The 17,211-nt window shown below is 39.8% G+C and overlaps 1 protein-coding gene across 1 annotated transcript in view; it reads right to left on the reverse strand.

Annotated features, from left to right (window-relative positions):
• CSMD1 (CUB and Sushi multiple domains 1) overlaps positions 1-17,211 on the reverse strand; it is a 1,681,733-nt gene that overhangs the window by 23,764 nt on the left and 1,640,758 nt on the right. The window contains exons 59-65 of the mRNA XM_088021297.1: positions 14,704-14,877; positions 13,503-13,685; positions 6,421-6,597; positions 5,748-5,927; positions 3,065-3,238; positions 2,624-2,797; positions 834-907 (exon numbers count right to left, since the gene is read on the reverse strand). Coding sequence (XP_087877423.1) covers positions 834-907; positions 2,624-2,797; positions 3,065-3,238; positions 5,748-5,927; positions 6,421-6,597; positions 13,503-13,685; positions 14,704-14,877 — 1,136 coding nt within the window. The remainder of the gene's footprint in view (positions 1-833; positions 908-2,623; positions 2,798-3,064; positions 3,239-5,747; positions 5,928-6,420; positions 6,598-13,502; positions 13,686-14,703; positions 14,878-17,211) is intronic.

The raw sequence follows: 17,211 nt of genomic DNA on the forward strand, positions 1-17,211 counted from the left end.
GTGAATCGTGTAAGACTGTTGAATCACAGTCTGTACCTCTGAAACAAATAATACATTATATGTTAAAAAAAAAAGATAGCAGGAAGGGAAAAATGAAGGGGGGGGAAATCGGAGGGGGAGATGAACCATGAGAGACGATGGACTCTGAAAAACAAACTGAGGGTTCTAGAGGGGAGGGGGGTGGGGGGATGGGTTGGCCTGGTGATGGGTATTAAAGAGGGCATGTTCTGCATGGAGCCCTGGGTGTTACACACAAACAATGAATCATGGAACACTACATCAAAAACTAATGATGTAATGCATGGTGATTAACATAACATAATAATAAAAATAAATAAATAAATAATCAAATGAATGGCAAAAGCGATACTGAGTATGCTAGAATTCATATAGAGAGATCACCTGCAAGAGAAATGTCACAACATAAGCTTATGCTAAAGGGCCCAAATGCATTTTCTCCTGTTTTTGTCTCTAAAATTTAATGTTCTTTTCCCATTATATCAGGTCACTAAGCAGGGTCTCTTTCTGTGTAGCTATTCAGTGATCAGTCACTCTGATTTGAGAATTGCCGTGTCAGTTCAGGAGACCAAAAGCATACAACTATGCATACTTTCAAACAGAAATTAATATGGCGATTGCTACCTTGTGAATAAAGATACATCCAGTTGTCCCAATTTTGACAGTTAAAATATCATGCAGAAATCCTCTCTGAATGTATTTATTTCAGAAATATACCATGAACCAGACAGGGTGCATAAAAACATGCACATATGTTCAAGCATCAATTCTATTTTATACTTAGAGAGAAACACAGTAAAATAAAAATGGAATACCTCATATCCTCTGGAGCTATTTTGTATTCCAAAGTGTGGAGTACCAGGGTCTGGGCAGGTATTATGAGCAGGATCTGAAATTCACATAGAAAAAGAAAAAAAAGGAAAGAAGAAAGAAAGAAAGAAAGAAAGAAAGAAAGAAAGAAAGAAAGAGAAGGAGGAAAAAAGAAAGAGAAAGAAAGAAAGGAAAGAAAGAAAGAAAGAAAAAGAAAGAAAAAGAAAAGAAAGAAAGAAAGAAAAAGAAAGAAAGAAAGAAAGAAAGAAAGAAAGAAAGAAAGAAAGAAAGAAAGAAAGAAAGAAGAAAGAAAAGAAAAAACATGAGTGCCAGATATGGTTATTATAAGGATTCCAATATTTTTACTAAAAGGTCTTACAAAATTGAGAAAATTATGTTTTGACAAATGTGTAAGATGTTTTGCATGAAAGTTAAAAATTAAAGTAAATTGCTATTTTCATCTTCCTTTCACACTTCTTCTTTAGATATTACTCCTTAGTCCTTTACCAGATTCTAAAGGGCTCTGAATATTATATTCTGTATTGGAATGAACATTCTTTCCCATTTTCTGGTCGAACATACTATATTGGCTGGTTACTGATATACCATCTTCAATAATTACATGATCCGTTGGTTCTTAAGGATTCAATTAATGGCCATCTCTTAGTCATCCATTATAATATTGCAATTTCTTGAATTAGTTTTCTTCGAGACTTCCAAATGTAAAATACATTGAATGTTTCAAATTGAGGCATATGGTAGGCCCAAAGTGACATTTTACCTCCTCAAAAAATGTACAAGTTGAGCAATGAGAAGTATGTGGCTTTATTATTTGGTGCTCTCTAGCTGCTGGTATGGAAACAAAATAGCTAATTTACAAAAACATTTGTTTTCAAGAGAAACTAACCTATGGGAGGGAGGGACACCCTGTCTTAGTACAGAGATAGCAAGCGCGTAGCAACAGTTTAAATGAAGCAGCAGTACATGTGAGTCTTACTAAAAACAAACAGTGGTTTAATGAAATTATTTCTGAATGTCCTTGTTTTTAAGTAGAAATCATTCCATTTCTTAGAATACAACCAAGACTGTAGATCATTAATTGTTTCCTGCAAATATGCAGGACATCTACTCTTCAGCTCAGTACAGCTGAGTGAAAAAATTAACCCATCAATAAACTTGAGTCTCTAGCAGTGAGGTCTGAAGGAAATTGCTCTTAGTGGAAATGAACCGTTCTGGTATCTATGCCACTAATAATTTGACTTTTGACAAATACAACTTGTATCTGAATCCTTTCCATGAGACAGAAACTCAACCTAAAAATGTGGGGTTTAAGTCACATGGAAAGCGGCTTCTGACTTGCAAGGTTCAGCGTCATATTCTCCAGTCACCAGAAGGTACTGCCCCAGTCCTTCGAGCACTGCTAGTGCGGATGGCTCAGGGGGGACAGACCGTGCACAAGAGACAGGGCACCAAGGGAACGGCTGCCAAGCAATAGCCAGGCTGCGTTTCTGGTGACGGCTGTTTTGCATCTTCACTGACGCTGTCTTCCCCTGCAAGAATGCACCTGCCCGCTGAGGTGGGGACATGGAAATGAGAGAGCAAAACCTGGCAGGTGTTTTAATAGCCTCCTGACTTCAATTACAAATTTGGCTTGCACAATTTAACCAGAGTAGCAGACGTAGTGCTTCCACAGAGAATGATCTATGGGAACATTATCTGTGGACCCACGAATGATCAGATTTTAGAGAGAATGTCCTCATCCCCAAGCACTGCGGGGCTGTCTTGCAGTTGTTACCGATACAGGTGGGCTGTGTGCCACTCCACGTGCCGTCGGCCTGGCAGGTTCTTCTGGAGGACCCCACGAGTAGGAAGGGAGATTTGCACTGGAAGAAGACTTCCGACTTATAGGTGAAGCTTTTGCCACTGAGTCGCCCCTCCGCAGGGGTGCCTGGGTCTCCGCAGAACACAGCTGTGGAAGACAACAAGCAGTCAGCTCATGGTATGCACCACTGGGTCAGGTTAACTTATTCAACTTGTGTCACAAGAATCTGCAAAATCTTTGGGTGTAACTATTAGACCCATCAATGACTGAGGGGCAGAATCTACCTTGAGCAGGGCGCCCTTGAATGTGAGCCTCTGCATCCTGTAGCATGGCTATCAGCGAGGGGGGAGTGGAACATGTTCACGTGGGTCCAGCGCAATGGGACCCAGGAAGGAGCATTGCTGGAGGACTTACGCAGGCACTGGGGGACCTCTCCTTTCCACACGCCGTGGCCTTCGCAGGAGAGAATGGCAGAGTGGGAGGGCTGGAAGCCGTCCACGCAGCTGTAACTTATGCTGGCACCCCAGTGGAAATCCACTCCCTCCACTTTTCCATGTGGCACTTGAGGAGGCTGACCGCACATGAGAGCTGTTTCCAAAGAACAGAGGAGATGGAACATTCAGGGCCCCACCCCAGCTGGAACACTCAGATGGCCCACATTTTAACTTCACCTGAATTACAAAGGGTATCCACATACGGTTGCTTTCTTTTAATAAAAGGATTATTGAGGAAGACAGCAGATCAAAATAATAAAACTTTTCTCCAATATTTCTTCATTAATTTAGATCACAACACATCACACTATAAAAGAAAGCAGGATTGAACATGACATCCTCAATAGGTACAAGGCAAAAAAGGAAGAGATACTCATATTCAATGTCTGTCTTTTCATGGTGGTTCCCAAGGACAAATCACTCATATGACACGAGCACAACCTTCTGGATGTATGCATACAGATAGTAAACTATCTGCATTTTTTACATGTAAAGATAGCATATAATATCTAGAAGACATGGACTGTTGAACCATTTGCTGAATTATTAAAAACCAGGCAGATGCATGGTTACAAAGTTTCTATGAGATATCCCCAGCCCGTGTCTTATAGCATCCCTGAGCCAGACATTTATGTGGTGTGGAGCTGCAGAGCATGAACACAGTTCTCAAGGATGATCCGCCCTTCGTGCTGGCCCCCCATGGCCCCTTCCGGTCTGGCCATTACACCAAAGTGCGGGGGGCTGGGGAGCACTGTGGACACATCTTCCTGGGAGAGCCAAGAGCTTTCTGGATTCCCAGCTTGGAGCAGGTTTGCCAGTGACAGAAGGCAGCAGGAGAAGGAACTCACCCATATATTCATCCTCACCCGGGTTTTCTCCTGCCTGCTTACACTCACACATTCTCATATGAGGAAGACACTGTCACACGCATAATCCCACGTGCATACCCAGCAGCTGGAAATGGGCCTTTCTACCACCCTTTATCTTAGGCATGTTTTCAACCAATATTTCTGAGAATGCATATGGGAGGGGGCGGAGAATGAGTGCTCTGGATAGGGATAGCAAGTGGACAGTCCTCCAGGCGGAAGCAGTAATGAGCCACGTGGTTCCACACAGGGTGTGAGGAGGGTTCGAGCCTGAGACCAGTTCAGAGGGGGAGAGTGGTCTCATCTGGAAAGACCTGGTTGGCCACAGAGGCAATGACCCCTGCATTGACTATTAAAAAGGGAAACAGAATTTGACAAAAACATGTGACATCCCAGAGGCCAGACCATTTTATTGGCCACTGTCATCAACGTGCTCAGATGACTAGACCCCTCCTGACACTACTTTGTGAGTTTGTCAAAATCATCTAATGCCCACTTTGCAGCAGGTGCAGCATTAATGATAGCAGTGGAGGAACAGGAGATCTGGTAATCCTTACCCCCTGGTAGGAGGGAAACACAGTCCCAGAACATGCCCGCATCAGAAGGGAGAGGAAGCCATGTGTTTGAGCACCGGACTCTCACTGAGGCCTCCCACCAAGCTCTGCCCACGTGAGACCCAAGCCCCATCTGTCTCTCAGAGCCCACTGAAGACGACACCTTCCTCACTACCACCACCCACAGTCCAGTGTGGAACTCCCACAGAACTGTCTGTGATCCTAGGCTGAGAAGGAGCAGGCACCACATGTTTATGTTTGGGCCAGCCACGCTCGAGCCCTAGCTGTCTCCCTGGCCCTCCTGCCCCACTCTGGCCTGGCTGAGAAGAAAGCCTGCATGTGCTCCCTGCAGTGCTGGCGGAAGGGTCCTAACCATGCAGACCCCTGCTTTTGGACAACTTCCACCAGCCCCATCCTCTCTCACCATCAGAGTCCACCCTGCCACTCCTTCACTCAGGCCACTAGGCTGGCCTCAGCCTGCCCCACTCTCCTTGGAAAGTCCAACGGCATGGGTCAAAAATGTTTCCCAGCAGCCAGACCCCCCAGGACATCATGGTACCAACATTCTCTGCCATTATTGGATGATTGGCTCCTCTAAGTTGACTTGAAAGTCCTATAATTACACTTTCCCACCATATCTGCTGTAAGCCCTAATATAGCTGGGGTTAACAGGTGTATCCAGAGAGGAATGTTCTGGCATTTAAAACACAGACTTAGGGGTGCCGGGCTGGCTCAGTCAGTTAAGCATCTGCCTTCAGCTCAGGTCCTGGGATCAAGCCCCATGTTGGGCTCCCTGCTCAGTGGAGAGCCTTCTTCTCCCTCTGTCCTCTGAGCGTGTTCTCTCCCTCACTATCTCTCTCTCTCAAATACATAAATAAAATCTTAAAAAAAAAAAAACAAACACACAGACTTAGAAGTAGCATGCCTGTCATCTGAGTCCCAGTGTCTCTTGTTCCTGATTTGTGTCCTGAGCCATTTACTCACTCTCTCTGTGAGTCGGTTTCCCCATCTATAAAACTGAGATTAATGTATTAAGAAAATGAAGTGATTTTTATTTGCAAATGAGTTTCCAAGAATTCCTAGCACACAGAAGGACTACATAAATGCTTGCAAATGCAGCAAAACGTAACTCAATAAACACTTCTGTGTGTGTGAATAAGACCAAAAAAGTATTGACACACACCTTTGCAGACCGGTTTGCTGTTATTCCACGTACTGTCTTTGGTACAACGGATGGTGGATGACGTGATGGGCTCTAGGAGATAGCCGGGATCACACTGATAGCTCACGGTCTTATTGAAGGTGAAATCCGTCCCAAACTGGATGCCATTTGCCAGGGTACCTGGGTCCCCGCAGCTTATAACTAACAAGCAGGAGATGACAAAAAAAAATTAGAAAAATACAAAATTACCATTAAATGAATTAGTCACAGTTTCTTTTCAAGTTACTCCCCTTAAGCTGCTATTCAAAGTGATTAAGTAGAAAATTATTACAGCAACACTACTGACCGGCTGTCAGGAACAGTGTGTTTGGAATGTGATCAGAGAATTAAACACTTGTCTTATTTCCCTGCAAAATAAATGATCTACAGAGAGGACGAACCTAGACTTTCTTCGGACCCAGCTTTACAATGTCCAACCAAACTGACCATTGAAAACAGTTTCAACCATATAAATTACAAAGGGAAGAAAGACCTAAAACTATCTAATAGGGTCATCATATCAAACATATGTATATCTTTTTTTCTCTATGTGTTAAAAAAAATCAATACAATGCTTTATAGAGTAAGTTAGTTTTTCTCAGTCAAGTAGATATCATGGTCATGGCCTCGAGTGCCCATGACAGTGATCACCAACCTGTACAGTCAGGGGCTGTGCCCGTCCAGGTCCCGTTGGCTGTGCAGTGCCGCGTCATGAGCCCTGAGGTCTTGTAGCCTTCCCAACAGGCGTAGATGACCGAGCTGGAGAACAGGATGCCGTCACTGCTGACAATCATGCCATTTGTGGGCGTGCCGGGATTTCCACAGGACACAGCTATGAGGAACAAGGACACAGAGTGAGCTGCTACCAAAATGATGAAAGCCAGAGACCAAAGGTCATCAGTGTAACAGATGACATATTTATTTTTTAATAGGATCTATTACTATGGAAGATGTGTAATGTGGATTTTACTTTATGATTCATACCATTATTCTCTTGATGAGTTACAGATGGGAAAATTACATTTTCATATTATTCTTCCTAAAGTACATTACTTCAAAACAAATTAAAAGATGAGTTGAAGAACTGAAAATTCAAAGCCTTGCTACTTTGAAATTAAATGTGTTTATAATACAAAAAAATGAGGATTTTTTAAAAAAAGGATCTGTATGGTATTAGCAACTCAGAAGGGCCTCCCTTCATGTAATAGCTGATTTTTTTTTTTTTTTATTCTGGACAAACCAGGTCATATTTCACAACTGCAGGTAATTCATGTTGGAACACAAGGGACACCTGAGGAATATGAATGAGTATGCTTAAACTGACTGGTGAGTGGTCTCATTGGCGTTACCCCATCTAACGGCAGTTGTGTTAATGGGCGCTGGCATGGCTGTGGTCCCTCCAGATGAAATCCATACCAAGTACAGGCATTGAGACGCTGGCTAACGACAGGCAGGGCGACACGTCTACACTCGACGTGTGCCCCTCGTACGTTCCTTAGTCAGCAAAGCAAGCTCCGCAGCTGCTGCGTGTGTATCAAGGTGATGATTTTAACCCAGAATAAGGGTTTTTTTGCCTTTTGTACTTGAGTCCGTTTCTCACAGAATGTTAAGTTTTTCTCTCTAGCCCTCCCACACAATGCGCCACCAGCAAACATAGAAAGAATGTGACCTCTGGCTGGATTTTAATAACAGGTATGTATCCTGAGACCATTTCTGAGAATGACCAAAATATTTACAAATGCTCTTGCCTCTTTAGTTGTTGCACTCTCAAACCTAGCCTTGAGAACAAAGATAGACTCTTCTTAAAAGTCAGAAGAAAACAGACGACAAAATGTGTATAGCAGAGAAGAGCCACTATACCAGACATTTAGGGAATCGCCTATCATACCACGCTGAAAAATGCGCTGACCCTCAGGTTGGAATAGATCATGTCTGACAAACACAAAACATGCGTGCTAGTGCTTCTCCAGCTGTGCCCATGACACACATAACCACTCCATCATAACCCTTTTTCCCTGACGGATCTGCTGTGAACTTACAATCCTTCCTCACACAGATCATTCAGCAGTTTTCTGGCTGTCATTTGAGAAGATATCTATTTACTGATCGTGAAGCAGATGACACTTAACATCTTCTAAAGCTCAGAAGTTCTGTGATGGTTGTAATATCAATTAAAATGTCATATTGCAAAAAACACCAAGAGGTTGGACTCTGCGAGATAATTATTCATTCAACAAACACTGATTCATCATTTAGTATGTGACGGTTATTGTATGGATGTGCTAATGGAAAGCCTGACATAGAAGAGAACTGTATTGATTTAATTCGTAATTTAGCACACCAACAAGACAACCATGTTCTTGTATTTTATTCTAATCATATCTGTTATTAAAATTTGTGTAGCAATTTTTTAAAAGTCACCTGTGAAGGATAATGCTAAAGTGAGACGAGATTGGTGAACATGTCCAGCTTAATTTATAGACAGGTATGTTGGCAGTAAGAGAATACCCATCATGATAATGCCATCCTAATGTTTAGAAAGTTCCTCAAATACTGTATTCTACAAAATCAAATTCATGGTTAACTTTTTTTTTTCCTGATAGGGACACTTTCACTGATGGTTATGTTCATGAAGACTAGAAATTAGCCTCAATATGTCTGTGTTCATATCAATGCCATCATGATATAGGAGGATCTCCTAAAGGAAAACAGGAGCTTACATTTATAGTCAGCAGAAGGGAAACAAGAATTTTTATAAGTAAGAAGTTAAAACTCTTTAAATACTTCTTTTGTTTTCATGTATATTTGGTTAATGTGACTCCCTTCAGTAAAAGATCATTTTCTTTTACTTAATTTATAATAAAAGAGCATTATACTCACACCAAATACACTTATTGAGTTAAATAATTTTGGGTTTGAATCTTTGCTCACACAACTTAAGTAAACGTGAATGATCAAATCAAGTCCTTGACATGTAGTGTCTTCACTGTAAAAGGGGTATAATAAAGGTAATTGCTCTTGGTTGTTGTAAGATTAAACATACTGCGTGCAAGATGCCTAGAACGCAATCTAGCATCTTAGTGGTAGTAAGAGTATACATAGTAGCTGATGAGTTGTCATTTTTGTTATAATCACTGTCATCACATATCTATTACCTGGATAAAATGTAGGCTTTATCACAATCTCATGGGAAAGAGGATTAAGGCAACTAAAACCAATGATGTAGTTATATTTAAGCAGCTTCCTAAGATAGATCCATTTGAAAAGTTCAGTCAGTGAGTCTATAAAAGACTGGATTGCTAACAAAGAAAACATGATCTGAAATCATGGAAATATATTAGAAATATAAGTTCTTTGATGTTTAAGAGTTTTTAAAATATTTTTATTTTATGTTCTTTATTTTGTGTTTTATGAACTCTTGGTTTTTCTTTTTACCATTTATTCAAATGTCCCATCAGGCTCTAAGGCTTCTGATAGATTCAAAAAAGGTGATTCATCAGGAAGGAGATACTCTTAGTAGACTGAATACATAATAATGTTTAACATTGGTGGAAATGCAAAAGTCACTGGTAACCCCCCTTTCTATAGAGAATAATATGTGTCCCAAAGATCCAGACCCATGATAACAAGAGAATAAAAAAATAGAAAGGTACAGATTGTCCAAAAAGTTTTAAACACGTATCTTGGGGGGGGCAGTTAAGATTAGGCATATATTCCTTCCCATCATTTGTTGTTACAGTGAGAGTAAATTATACTATTATTACTCAACTTCCTGTGATTTCTATACAATGCAGGTTTGGAGGTAGTCAATTTTGTGGGGAATAGCATATTTGAGAAATACTTGCCATATTGAAACATTTCTGCTTCTTTCTGTACACAGATTTTAATGGCCAAGTTTCTAAGGATTTTATAAGAAACACTTGAGTTTCTAACTTTAGATAAACCAAATGCTATTCTAAAAATACTTGTATAGTCTAAGTTAGGTGTATTATGAAGTGAAATCCAATCAAGCTCTCCTAATCAAATAAATGAATTCATTTATGTTTTGCTGGAATAAAACTCATGGTGTTGTATCACAGCACCAAAGTGAGATTTCTATGGAAAAACATCACTCACTCTCAACTGTTTTAAATTTTTTTCACCTTTTAAATGTGCAAAGTAAAGTGCTTTTTATATCACAAACCTGATACAGAAGTACCGACTCAAGTGAATGACCATATGTAATAGAATATAAATGTATTTAAATGAGGTTTGTTCTGCTTTTGGGAGCTATGTTTTCCCAACAAATTTGGTAAACTTTTTTGGGGGGAGGGGGTGGCGGGGCAGAGGGAGAGAGAGAATCCTAAGCAGGCTCCCAGCATGGAGCACAACACGGTCTGAAGCTCACAACCTTGAGATCATGTCCTGAGCCGAAATCAAGAGTTGGGGCACCTGGGTGGCTTAGTTGGTTAAGCAACTGCCTTTGGCTCAGGTCATGATCCTGGAGTCCCGGGATCGAGTCCCGCATCAGGCTCCCTGCTCGGCGGGGAGTCTGCTTCTCCCTCTGACCCTCGCCCCTCTCATGCTCTCTCTATTTCATTCTCTCTCTCTCAAATAAATAAATAAAATCTTTAAAAAAAAAAGAAAAGAAATCAAGAGTTGGCTGCCTAACCAATTGAGCCACATGCTCCCCAATTTGGTTAACTTTTAACCAGTAATTTTTCAACCATTTCTCTGCTCCATTCTTTCTCTGTTCTTTTTCATCTAGAACTCCAATTATAAGTATGTTAAACTACTTGATATTATCCCATGGGATATTATTGTTTTTTTTTCCTTTTTCCTTTGTTTTCAGATTGAATAATTTTCATTGATCTGTCTTCATGTTAACTGACCCTTCTGCCATTTTTAATCTGCTAAGTTCATCTAGAAAAGTTTTTATATCAGATACTGTATTTTTCAATTCCAGAGTTTCTATCTGATTGTGTTTTTATTATTTTCATTTCTCGGTTGAGATTACCTATCTGTTTATGACCCTAACTCTAAGTCTGTGAAGATATTTTAAATAGCTGCTTCAAGTCCTTGTGCATTATTTTCAACATTTGGGGCATCTCAGGATCAGGTTCTAATTCTATGGTTTTGTTTGTTTGTTTGTTTGACTATGGGTCATATTGTTCTGAGGTCTGCATATGTAGTAATTTTTTATTGTATGCTGGACATTGTGAACAAAATGTTGCCTGGATTATGTCATTCCTTCAAAAGATGCTGGGATTTGTTCTGGTGGACTTTTAAACTGGTTGTAGATCTTCTGGGTCCTGCCATCAGTTTCATTCTCTGTTAGAGGAGATCTATTCAGACCTAGTCCTAACATGTTTTTGCTCTTAGTTCTAGCATGTTCCTCTTATTTTAGGGAGTGGTACATATTTATAATGCATGGAGTTTTCTGCATCTGTGAAATGTGCTAGGTACACAGTGAGAGCTCTGACTGGCCAGATGTCCAGTGTTTCTTAGTAGGGTATGACCTCTAATATCGCAGGTCCACTCTCAACTCTGCAGCCAAAGGTCATTGCATCACTGGTCTCACTCATGCTTGTCTGTCTGGCCCTCAGTCAGTGAATGCTCACCAGACTTATGGGGCTGTCCCATTATCAGCTGGCCCTGTTCTGCAAGTTCTATTTCAGTAGCCTAGAATAATTTCTACCACATCACCTTTTTTTTTTAAAGGTTTTATTTATTTATTTGACAGGGAGATACAGAGAGAGAACAAGTAGGCAGAGAGGCAGGCAGAGGGAGAGGGAGAAGTAGGCTCCCTGCTGAGCAGGGAGCCCGATGCGAGGCTCGATCCCAGGACCCTGGGATTATGACCTGAGCCGAAGGCAGCCGCTTAACCGACTGAGCCACCCAGGTGCCCCTCTACCACATCACCTTACCAAGCCACCCTACCACCTAGGTTCCACTTTCCAACTGAATGGTAAGAAAAATATACAGAATGATGGGGTGATTATGGGCTCAACTCCCTGATCTCTCCTATGGAATATAGTCATGCACTGTCTGTTTTTTAATAAGATAATTGTCTCATATGTTTTGTTGTTTTATGGTTGTCCTCAGTAAGAAGGCTAGCCTATTGTCATTCAACATGTTGTAGAGTGAAGTGGAACTCTTATTTAATTTTCATAATATTTAAATATATTCTGGACCAACAATTCCCTTGTGTAGTACAGAGGGAAAAGATTAGATGGGGTGTAAATATAGGTTACAAAATGCAGGTACAAAATGTATGTATAACTTTGAGGTACCATACTATAGAATAGAAAACACTCTGTTTTTAGTGAGAAAGAGATGCTATCATGCCAATTTTAATATTCAAACACTACAAAAGGGGAGGAAATTGAGAAAATTGTGTCTGAGTAAGAAAAAGTGCTAATTTAGAGTCCCATATTTCAGTCAGTAAGAGGTATCATTCTGCAACTCACAGTGGCAGGTGGCATCCAGCCACTAATATTCAATCATGTTTGATTTAAGTCAACTTCTTTAGGGCCTAATCTTAAGATTTAAACTAACTTGATTGTGAGGAGGTGACTCAGAGTCAAAAATTACCTTGGATTATTATATATACATATATCTCTATCTAGGTGTAGATATATCCAAGATAATTTTCTACTCAGATGAGAAATATGCACACATATATATGCATGCACGTGTATAAGATTTGTTTACATATTTTCATATATATGATTATATTTATATTTATATATGATTTTATAAGGTTACAAATAAGGTAGTCTGATTGCATACAACATAGTTAGATTATATACATATATTATTTTCTATTGTTCTATATAATGCATATAATAAAGTGAGAGATAGGTAGAAGTAGAGATGACACAGTAAAGTAGAGAAAATGAAGATTAAGAAAACGATTTATATTTATATTTATATATTTCTGGTATTGATATTGCATGAGTTTATTCAAGTCGGTCAACTTATATAGAAACTGTTTCAGTCATGAAAAATTGGATATTTATTTTGTGTAACCTTTTTGGACTCGAACATTAAGTAGTTGAGAAGTTTGTTTGCTCAATATTTCTAACACTTAAGACTTATCTGTCTGAATTCTAAATCAGTCCCTTTTTGGACTCTAAACAAATTTGTGGTATCTCATCACACCTTTGCTTAAGGCAAGCATTGCCAATACATGACACGGTAAGTATTCATGGTCTTTCACTGTTATTACTGAGATATCCCACCATGTCCTCTTAGGCCTCTCAAATATTAAAATAAAATATATTCACTCCAAAATATTATACAGAGAACCACCCTAAGTTCTTTGGTAATGCAGTGTTTTGGACAAGGGCCACCAATAGACTGGAAATCACATGGGGAGTGAAGCCTATCCCAGCCTGCAAAAATTCCCATCAGCATTTACACTGCATCTACTCACTGTTCCTTTTTCCCAGTTATTCACTACCAGCAACCACAAAACACCACCAAATCACATAGAGATTATTATTAGATTAGAAACCCCTTCTAGGTTATAAACGTTCAAAAGGTAAGGCTCTGTTAGATAATCATTTGAATAGTCAGGGTATCTCCATGTACCCAGTCATGAGTTTTGATGATTTCTTATACATTTGGGGGGGAAGCAGTTTAATGATACAAAGGTTCAGGCTCTAGGATTTCTGTGGAATGGTACCAGTCATTTTAGAGTGAAATACATAGTTCCAACTGTAAAGGTTGACTTTATGACTTGAATGTACTCACCTTCACACACAGGCTGCAATCCTGACCACGAGCCATTGAGCAAACATGTCCGCTCAGGAGAGCCCCTCAGCTGGTACCCCATTTCACAGGAGAAGCGGAGAAGGCTCTTGGCCTTGAGTTCATCTCCAAGCCGTGACCCATGTGCTGGGGTCCCAGGATCACCACAAAATCCAGGGTCATTTCCTATTGAACAGAAACAAATATGGTGAAACATAATGTTGTTAGACAAGTTTATAACAGAGCTGTTATGTTTAAAGAGAATGAAAAGCTATTTATTTATTTATTTATTTATTTATTTATTTATTTATTTATATGTGAGAGAGAGAGAACTCGCGAGTGTACAAGCGGGGAAGGGGTGGCCTGGAGGGGCAGAGGAAGAGAATCTTCAAGCAGACTCCCTGCTTGGGACAGAGCCCAATGAGGGGCTCTTGGTGGGGTCTGTTCCCATGACCTGTGAGACCTGAGTGGGAACCAAGAGTCAGCCACTCAACTGACTGAGCCACCCAGACACCCTGGAATGAAAAGTTATTTAAATGTGTTATAGTCATTGTGCATTCTGGAAGTCTTGTGAGAAAGACTTTATCATAGTGCAAAAGTAAAAATCATGAAGAAATTGTTCCTGTATAACTAAACACAAACTAGCTTATCAAAATATGTGGATGACAAAAAATTTATACTCTCTGGAAGAAATAAAATTCTAGGAATAATGAACGCAGGGTTTGTCCCTGCGTCAGTATGGATAATAAAAGCAAAACAGGATTAAAGTGTATTGGGTAATGAACAATCAAATGAGAGGTTTGATTCTTCTCAGTTATGTCCAGAGTTGTTGATTCACTGAGTTTTATTTATTTAAGAACTATTCATGAAAAAATTAAGAATTTTTTTCAAAGGGCGACAATGTATTGATCAATTCCTGAGACGGGAAAGATGTGGAAGAATTGAGAGGAAGCATGGGCAAGGAATCAAGAATGGACAGGGACAAACTGAGTGAAGGGAGGCAGGTCTCTTGGCCAGGGTGACGAAGAACTCCAAGGACTCCCATAGGAGGAAGTGTGAAGTGACTGGCCCTCAAAGTTATTGATGAGGATGAAGATGACTGCATAGAACACTGGTGTATTTGGCCGGACATGGAATAATAACTTCAAATAACTGCACAGTTACACAACCTTTCAAGTCACTATCTAATGGTATCATTCCACACCTGTACAGTGGGGTAGCGTTCCACTCCAGTGACTGTCCTCTTGACAAACTCGAGTGCTATTGCCTACAAGATCCCGGCTCCCTTTGCACGCGTAGTGAACTATGGCACCATATGTAAACAGTTCTCCAGTTAGGATAGCATTGGCAGGAACCCCTGGGTGGCCACATGATATGGCTGAAGGAAAAATTAAAGTAAATGAGTACATCAGTTCTGTTGAACTGCTTTACCTTGGTAGGTCTTCCACACAGACACCCATACAAACATCACCTATTAATGAAAAGCAGCTAAACATAGTGTCAAATTCCTGCAGTCCCCTGTAGATAACCAATATCATTTTCCAAGTGACACTCCCCCACCTTCAATATTCAGGTATTACTAAAGACAAGAAGGGGGTCTGTTGCTGACGTTTGTTTTTGTTTCGCTTTGTTTTATCTTAAGGTAGTTTTGCTTAAGAGAGAAATTTACAGCTAGGCTTTCAAAGAGAAAGTTACTCTACCTACATTTTTTCCATTTGTCCTTAACTGTAATCCAAGAAAACAGTATGATACAAAAAGTTAGAAATTACATAGATTCATGAAAACTATTTCCATTATGTCTTCAGCTAATATGATAATTATATACTTGCGTGGCTCAGAACTCTGTCTTATGTACTTACTCTTCCAGGTCATGGAGCTACCGTGACACTTCTAACAATTTTTCTTTGAACAGGCAGCAGTTTAAAATGTTTAAGTAATAATAATAAATTAATGATTAAATTTTTCCCCAAGTTACTCTATAAAATAATCTCAGTATTCTCATTCATTTCTTTAAAAATCATGCCAAATCAGGGCTATAATCTAATCATAAATTATCTTTCAAAGAGGAAAACTCTGGAATCCAGATTAATGTAGGAACAGTGAAGATTTCTCTCTCCTTTTCTATAAAGACCCAAATTAGGGTTAACAATGGACAAATGTTGCTGTACATGCAAACAGCTGATTGAACTCAGGCTACCAACAAATTATTCAAAGGCTGCTGATTTAACAGCTAGACGACTTGCATTTGATCACTGTTAACCCAAAAGTGATCTCAACCGAAGAGGTAGGTTTAGAAGGTGAAAAGGCATTGAGCATCCCCGTGAGTCACATTAACCCTGATATTGATCTGGTCTTAACATTGACATCCGTTCATTGGTGAATGAGATTTTACCTAGACAGAGTCCTAAAAGGGAAGCTAATTATAGCCAAGTCAGGAAGCATTTGGTAAATGACAGTTCCAGGTGAAATTAAGAGAGAGAAAAAAAAAAATCAGTGAAACCATAACAGCAAAACTGCTCTTGGCCACCACTCTAAAGTATATACAAGCAAACAGCTCCTCTGAGAACCTGTATTCCCAGATGCATGGTAATTCCAACTGTTATTGACAACAAGTGGTGGGAACCAGCCACCCAGGAGAATGAGAGTCACTTACAACCTAGTTCCTGGAGATTTGGAGCACACTGGCATCATTACAAAAACTAATGGAAGTCTCACATCAGCCCAGGAAGAGGCAAAAGAAATGTTTGGGGAGACAAAGAAAGAAAAACTAATTTCTCTGAAAAATTCCCACGTGTGAAGGCCGAGAAAATCAGAAAGCAGGTAAAATTTGATGAAGATTCTAATACTTTTACAGATGCATTTTTGATCATATGAGGCTGTGCATTTCTTTTGAAAGAAGTCACTCTTTCTCCATAGAAATTAATTATATTGTTATAATTTGAGACAAGGTTCCATGTAGATTGGGAGGGGTTATGAGGGACACTGAATCACAGGGGGAAAAAATTGTCCAGGACTAATTTATTCTGAAAATGTACCAAAAACGCTGCAATTCTAAGAGATAAGATAGATTATCACTTTTTTTCCCTGTAAATTCAATTTAAGATGTAATTGTCATTTCCCACATTCTTTATGCACACAAAATGAATACAAAGAAGATAACATTTGGATTTTAAGGACTGTTTTGTTTCTGAATGATTTTTAAAAGACCAAGAGAGTCACCCCTTTTCCTAAACTGTCAGACTGTTGTAATAAGATGAAGTCTTTAGCTAAAGGACAATATGCTTTTTCAAGTTAAAAGAAGTTAAGACAATACCTACTTGGGGAAAAGTGTATTCTTCTTAGTCTCCATGGTCTAAAATACTGATCATGTTTTGAGGGAGGCCATAGTGATGATCTGTAATTTGTCTGCCCAGAATATTACCCCCATTCTTTTAGGGCAATCTGCCTCCCTCTTATTTAATCATATGGGTCAGGAGGAAGAGACTATCAAGATACTACCTTTTCTATTGTATTAATTCTTGGTGCCAGAACTGCTCATGAGACCTATATTAGGTCCATCAGGTTACTTGGTCCTTCTGGCCATAGAGGGTAGGTCAACAGATAGATACTCCCTACCAGAGCCCTTTGCCAATATTTTTGAATCTGGATCCAGACAAAGTGAAGCTAAGAGGTACAGGGTGTTGAGGTCACTAGCCACCATGTTTGAGCCATG

The sequence above is a fragment of the Eumetopias jubatus genome, unplaced genomic scaffold (genome assembly GCF_037043125.1).
Source record: "Eumetopias jubatus isolate StellerSeaLion01/CBP00866 unplaced genomic scaffold, mEumJub1_p1.0 scaffold_2, whole genome shotgun sequence".
Classification (NCBI taxonomy): Eukaryota; Metazoa; Chordata; class Mammalia; order Carnivora; family Otariidae; genus Eumetopias; species Eumetopias jubatus.